The sequence below is a fragment of the Mya arenaria genome, chromosome 5 (genome assembly GCF_026914265.1).
Source record: "Mya arenaria isolate MELC-2E11 chromosome 5, ASM2691426v1".
Taxonomy (NCBI): domain Eukaryota; kingdom Metazoa; phylum Mollusca; class Bivalvia; order Myida; family Myidae; genus Mya; species Mya arenaria.
In genome coordinates this window covers 28745329-28753006 of record NC_069126.1, presented here as the reverse complement: position 1 = coordinate 28753006, position 7678 = coordinate 28745329, and the positions used below count along the sequence as shown (strand labels likewise).

The 7678-nt window shown below is 35.2% G+C and overlaps 2 protein-coding genes across 2 annotated transcripts; both read right to left on the bottom strand.

The window, feature by feature from the left end:
• Positions 1-457: 457 nt before the first annotated feature.
• LOC128234346 (uncharacterized) lies at positions 458-6253 on the bottom strand. The gene is made up of 2 exons (XM_052948530.1): positions 5463-6253; positions 458-583 (listed from the first exon to the last, which is right to left on the bottom strand). The coding sequence occupies exon 1, from the start codon at positions 6213-6215 to the stop codon at positions 5466-5468; it is 750 nt and encodes a 249-aa protein (XP_052804490.1). The 5' UTR covers positions 6216-6253; the 3' UTR covers positions 458-583; positions 5463-5465.
• On the bottom strand, positions 468-2748 carry LOC128234345 (uncharacterized). The gene is made up of 2 exons (XM_052948529.1): positions 958-2748; positions 468-569 (listed from the first exon to the last, which is right to left on the bottom strand). The coding sequence occupies exon 1, from the start codon at positions 2653-2655 to the stop codon at positions 1645-1647; it is 1011 nt and encodes a 336-aa protein (XP_052804489.1). The 5' UTR covers positions 2656-2748; the 3' UTR covers positions 468-569; positions 958-1644.
• Positions 6254-7678: the final 1425 nt, after the last annotated feature.

The window sequence follows — 7678 nt, the reverse complement described above, 5'->3', positions numbered from 1 at the left end:
AGTTACAAAATATGTAAGATTCATCAGAAAATCCAGCCCATTGAATATACTTTTCCAAATTCTTAACAGGGCACAACAAAGTTCCAGTTCGCGCTATAACTATCCATGCGCCGTCTCTATATTGATCAGTTTTACTAGATTCTATAAATATTTCCATATATGCTGTACTTATAATAATATCACTTCTCTTTATCTTTAACAATTCAGCACTTCTTAAAAATCAGAAAAGGCTATTAAACATGCACAAATCATTCTCTGTGACATTAGGTTACATTCACCATAAAGACTATCATACATTTTTTGTAGGATACTAACAGTTATAGGTTCCTTCTTAATCGTAGACCTAGAATTTATACGTTTTGCTGATTCTAACACATTAATAACAAGCTAGCGGGCAAAATGTCCCTAATCCCGAAACCGTTTGAAAGAGCCCAAACTTTCCACCTTTGAAACGACTGTTTATAGTTCTTGCACGTGCTTTCGGCTCTTGACTTTTGCAGTATCTGAGGGAGAAGGGCCACCTTGTCCGCCAAGACCTCCGGCAGCTCGTCTATCTCGTGTTTGTGAATCTGGAAAAATAGATGTAAAAATCTTTTTAAATTAAATGTATCTTTTATTTGCAAAATGAACATATCAACATGTTAACTTTATAATGATACTATTAAATCTATTAAACAACAAAACTTATATCTTGTGAATATAACTAGTTATTAAAGCTATTTGAACGCTTTCAACCTTTGTTGCATAATCATAAAACATGAACGTAGTACATAAGTACAACACATGGAGTTTTTCATAAATTCTAAGACTATTCTCAAGGCTGCCTGGCCTGCATATGTATGTGGGTACATAACTTGTACTGGCTATTCTAATGGCCGCCTGGCCTGCATATTTATATGAACACATAACTGGATATTCTAATGGCCGCCGGGCCTGCATATTTATATGAGCACATACCTAAAACTGGCTATTCTAATGGCCGCCGGGCCTTCGTATATATGCGTACATCACTTTAACTGGCTATTCTAATGTCCGCCGAGCCTGTATATATAAATGCGTGCGTTTCTTTCGCTGACTATTCTAATGGCTGTCAAGCCTACATATATGAAAATGCATTACTTCATTGCAATAATTATGTCTACAAGACCATTATATGAAATTTATGTACTTTAGGTACTATTGTGAGAACTAAATGTTCTATAACTGTGCATATGTCTCACAGACTATTGTAAAAAGCGCTCGACCTATAACGCACGTAAAACATAATTTGCGTTACGTTTGCCTAAATTCATGTGTAAATTTTACAATATTTGCTTCTAAAACTTCAACAGAGTAATTTCTGGCTACTGAAAACATTTAAAGCGAATAAATATACTATCAAGCATTTTATATTTGTAATTGATCAGCGTACAAACGTACAAATATGCCCTAAGGCTATATATAATATGCTGTAGGAATTAAAAACTCGTGATTATCATATAATGCAAAACAAAATTGACTGGTTAAAATTAGAAATGCCACAATTTGAGAGCATGTTGTAACGCAATTAACGTAATTATGTTTTACGTGCAGCTGTGTGGAGCAAAGGGAGATAATAAAGCACTGTAATTGCTCTAAATAAGTACATGATTTAACTCCCTTCTATCAAAATTTAACCAATAGTGCCAACATTTGGAAATTTAAATCCTTATTTCCAAACAACCTTTTTCCGTTTTTGCAAATTGTGTAAAAACTCTTTGATGTTGGTAAATACATCCAGTCTAACACTGCATCTGTAAAAGTCCCAAGTGGACATAATAAAGGCCAAAAGCTTGAAGACGGCCAGTACGGAACTATCAAAACTCCAAAAAAAACATGGTCAGTAATCATTTTCCTGATAACTCTCGGAAGGATACAAATTGGTGGCACGAACAGTCCAAATTTACCAGACCAATTCTCAGTAAATGCATCTATGCCACTGGAACCTTTGTTCCAAAATCTTGTATAGAAGCAGGGCAATTTTGCATTGAAATCAGACGCAAACCAATCTACTTCAAGATTCCCCCATTTATTCTGAACCATATCTACTATTGCTTGCGAAACACCCCAATCGTCGTAATCTACGATTTTTGACAAATAATCACCTTTGTCGTTTTCGGACCTTGGAATCCATTCCATTTCTACGATAATAGAATTTGACGCGCAATATCTATAAATATCTAAAGCGGTTTCTTGTAATTCAGGTACCATTGAACCATTAGCTACAATTTTTGAAACGGATTGGTTGTCCGTAAACCATTTTACCCTCTGAAACCTCAAATTTTGAACCAATGACAACAGGACTCTATACACAGCCATTAACTCCCTCCACGTGGAGGACTTCAACATTTCGTCAGGTGACCAAACACCGTGTGCTACTCCGTTAACTGTACTAACCTCGTAACCACCGTACACGTACGACGAAGCATCCGTGTAAAATATCTTTGAACAAGAATGACTTTCAAAGAGTCTTCTACAATTTAACGAAGGCAACTCATTTTCCCAGAAACGAAGTTGGTCCTTACTTTGTGTGCTTAAATACACATAGAAATCCCAATGAGGGGCCTGAATAATGTCCATACTTAAATAACGTGTCATAATCTGAGCAACGTTACCTATGACAATTGACATGGACATAATTTGACCGGTAAAACTTGCTAGCTTTCTAACGTTCACCCTACTGTGACTTAGTACACTGTTAACAAGACCTTGAAGGGTGTCCTTACATTTTTCAAGCCGAGCATGAGGTATAGACAAAGATCCTGTTTTTGAATCTATATCATTTCCAAGAAATTGCATGTTTTGAACTGGTACCCAAATGCATTTTTCAGCTTTTGGAACGAACCCCGAGGAGATCAAATCTTGCTTTACTACAGCGCTTAGGCCACTCCTTTTTTATTTTTTGGTTTACAAGAATTTTTGGTAAAAATGTCCAGCGGGTGGTCGAAAAAAAAAAAAAAAAAAAAGGAAAAAAGTCACAAAACATACTCTTAAAGGGTGAAAATCAGAGAACAACATAAAAACATTGAAAATTTATATCATTTGCTTGACATTTTAACATGTTTACACGTATAAACTATCAAAGATACATTGAATATCACTCAGCAAGACATTTGTTTAGCTTTAACGGTATGCTAAAGCAAAAGTGAATGTAGAACACTTAAAAACTGACCAATATAAAAAATTAAAAAAGAAGAAAAAGCGAATTTTACGCATTAAAATACACAAAAATTGCACTGTATTAAAACAATTCATTACATTTTCTAAATGTTGTTTCAGTTTTTTCAATATTGGAAAATGTCAATAAAGTGGAATAATTACCAATTTTGAAAATAAGGAAATAACAGTTTATGAAGACATTTGAGTTTTAATATTATGAAAACAATTCCTGAAAAACTAAAAACCAAACTAGACCTAGATTTGAGTTTTAATAACCCTTACCATGCTTGGTACTAGTTGCATGTTACCCGATCCATGCAAAGTCCGGATATTTTCAGACAGGGATAATTACCATGGGATGTTCACCAAATCCATTTCAAATTCAAATCTTGCAGCAAATTACCACATTAGTACATAAAAATCACATAGCAAAATAATAAATCTAGTATGTGACTTAACATTATGTACCAATGATAGTAAACTGACAGAGAAATCCATAATTATGTATCAGATATTTTCATCTTCTTCCAACTCCGCCATTTTGTGTATACATGCATTCACAGGGCATCTATACTTCATGCTTGTTTATTTTTCATTTTAAAGAGTATTCCTTGGTTACAACAACAAATTTCATTAACAGTGAACTATCAAGTTCATTACAAATTGAAATGGACTTATTCAAAATAGTTTTCCGTGTTGTTTTATCTAAATGTTCTGCACACAACTCGCAGGCATTAGGCTTAGTAAATGTCATTGACACATGTGTTTAACTCTGTCATTGTTTTTACTCTTCTATCCCAAACATGAATAAACATGTAATCTAGAATAAACACAAGCTTTACATTGACTCAATGACAAGTATTTCCAAACCATTCTGTGATTTAAAATCCATAAACACCACCGACCGAACTTGTGAAACTAGGTCACCGGTGTCAACTTAGAAATTTTACTTTCGATTTCACCACTCACACTTAGTGCACTGTTATTTGATATTTAACCATAACATGTTATAAAATGTTTTTCTCACACATTATTTTCAGATATTTGTGTCTACTAATTCAATGGCAGCCGCTGACACTTTTATTTTTTATCTATAAACAACAATATTTTCATGACCTAAATTGGCGGGGAAAAACAACAATCACGTGACAGTTATTGTTCGTGTCGGCTGTTAAATTTGCTAGTGTTTATTGCTATTGTTATTTTAACAACTCCTGCATATTTAAATTAATTATTTCATACAAAGAATGACTGCTATCGTCAATTCTAACATTGCCAACGGCGCTGCCATAACAGTTGACTGGCACACATGCTATCACTATAAATTGGCGAATACGCCTAAGAAACAACAAACCAGTCGAGATCTACTGCATTCGTACTCTTATCTGTTCGTTTTTCTTTCGTTTCGCACCAAAATCAATACGGTCGGGAAAGTAATTTTGAAAAAAAAAGTGAAAATCATTTTTTATTTTTTTTGTACTTTTCGGAAAATTAGACCCGCCGGTTTTGTAAACCAATTTATATAAAAGTAGTGGCCTTAGATCTACAGTACTATCGGCTTGAACCTAAACCATCGTCTAGAAACATCATAACTCTAAAGCCTTCAGCCCTCCATTTAGCTACCAAGGGCCTAGTAACTTTACTATAAATAAAAGCACTGCTGCTTAAACCGAATGGCAAGATTAAAAATTTATAAAAAACAGTTTCACCGAGGCTGTTTACCCAAGAGAATCCTAGAAACTCAGTATGAAGCGAGTAGATTTATATAAAATGATATGCTGAGTGTATGTCAAATTTTATCATGCAACAATCTTGTTCAAAAAAGCCTAATGCAGTTTTGATGTCATCATACTTAAAATATTGTTTCCATAAATGTCGATTAACGACTCTTAAATCCAAAATTAAACGTTTCTTTTGATTGCTTCTGACACTGACAGTGAGTGGGCTAACTACATGAGGCCTAGACTCACAAACTTGAATTAAATTTCTTATTAACAAATCATTTATGGCTTCAGAAACAAATTCAGAATTATCTAAAGCAGACTTATTATTCCTTAAACAACAAGATGCTGGTAAAGAATAAAAAGGGATTTTATAACCGTTTTCTATTGTGTCTATTATGAAATCATTTGTACAAATTCGTTTCCAAAAATCTAAATGTTCTCTAAGCCTACCACGAACTATAATGTCTTTTTGCCCGGATTCATACTCAAAATAATCAGTAGTCAAATTGTGTGAATGTTCCTGTTCTTTACAATGTTCTGACCAATATGAAATATACTCATCTTTCAATCTTCCACGGTGCTGGTGCCCTGTGCCACGTCATTTCTTGGCGGCTGAGGCGTCGGCCTTGAAGACGGCGGCACCGGTGGTGTACGGACATTGTCGCCGGAAGTGGTCGTATTCCCCACAGGAGTAACAGGAACCGAACGGGAGACTGGGTCTGGGACGTTGCCGTAGAAGCCACGAAAAGACCCCCTGCCTCTTGGAGCCTGCTGCCTGTATGCGTCTGGTTGAAAACCACGGTAAGCAGGATACCCATACAAAGCGCCGGAAGTAACGGTTGCAGAAGGCGTCTTGCGCGCTGAATGAAGATGCTTGACGCTCTTGTTTTTTCGCTTCTTGAGAGCTTGCGTTTCGGCCTTACGTAACTTAGTTTCATCGTCAGAGTCACTGGCTAGTGGATTAGATTCGTAACAATTCACGGTGTCCCATCCACCCTCGGAGCTATCAGCAATACGAGTTAACTTTTGCCTGTGTTTCAGTTTATCTATTCCTTCAGAGAGAACATCTTTGCAGTAGGATACTTTGTCGTTTGCCAAAGCCCAACAAGCTTGACTCATAAAGTTGTCAATAATATCCGCGTTGAATGTGTATTGAACTTTGTTACCTTGCCTCTTCCACTGCACGTCTATGTCCGTTTTCAATTTCTTAACTTCTTTTCCAACAGAAACACTGTTTCCCCTAAATTCCTCACGCAAAGCAGATACTTCGTCACTTTGTTGCGAAAGTTTATTTGAAATATCAGGCAACTGCATGGCAATTGTATTGTCGGAATAAGAATTATCGTCGGACATGCTTGTACACAGCTTGGTGACCATGCGCTGAATGAATCAATCAATATTGTACAGTAAACACGTGCTCGATAGAGCGCGAAATCATAGCGCCCCCAGGCGTATCGTTTCGGAACGATACAAGGGGAAACAATTTTCTCCTAATTCTTTTCAATCAAACGTAGAAAATTATATTTACTGCAATTTCAAATACGGTTTAATCCCATCTTTTATCGGTAAAGCTTTTTTGTTGCGTGTGTGTTTGTTCATGTGTATGTAGTAATGGTACGTATATGTCTCTGGTTACCTGTCGTGTGCATTTGGCCTGCGGTTTATGTAAGGATATCTTTACTAGTTTTTGTTGTACAAGTCAAAAACAAGGTTCGATTAATTAAAAAGAAAGCACAATTTTATTCACATAATAAATCGAGCGTTTACCCACATGTTTTAATGCCCTTTCTCTCAACAAATCAGCACAAACACTGATCACTACTATCTAAGGCTGGCACTGGCGGTAGTGGGCAATTGTAAATGTACAGTTTAAATTCATCCGAAAGTGTTGTTATGAGCTAATACACGTTTAAGAGAAAAATGGAGTAGTAGTAATATCATTTCAGACAGGCACTGACCGTGATGTGTTTGGAATTTCTTGTTTCATGCTTTGACAACTACTTCTTCTGCTAGTACTACACTTATTTATATTTTGCAAGATTGATGTATGTGTGGATAGGTGTTTAGACATTTATAGTAAATGCTGTTTTTCGTATATACTGTAATTTAGTGAAAGTAGTGTTCATGCGAAAAATGAACCCGTATCGTATTAAATTAAAGCTATGGATACGTCCCAGTCAACCGTTTATGGATTTAATTTTATTCATGAACCAAGTACGTATGAAATTTAATGCATATCCGATCTTTACCAATGTAAATAATTTAAAAAGACATCCATCAAAGTTTTGATATATTCATTAATTTATAATAATTTGAGGATTTTAAATAAAAATGGTGTATCGACAGTAAAGCAAGAAATTTATTAAATTTCAAGTTGGATGTTTCCAGGCAATAGTCGTATTAGGAATATTTATTGTGATCGGAAATATGTGTTTGATCTTATCTGCACGTGTGTCTTACAACAAGAACGATGTAAGTCTTAATACTAACATATTTTACTAAAACGATTACGGAACGCATTCTACATAACGGTTTTTTATTTTTTATTGAATAAGTTTAGTTTAATTTAATTCTCAAATCATTTTCAAAATTCTTAATCATAAAGGGTATCCACTTTGGGGACACCCGGCACACCCGGCGCTTACATTTGCACAAGTAAAGTGTTCTGTCTGGTAAATAAATACGTAAACAATACAAAAGAATGAGATATTCAAACTATAATTAGACAAAAAGCTCCCATAATTTGCAGACTAAATTTACATCCTAAAGGCTATGGT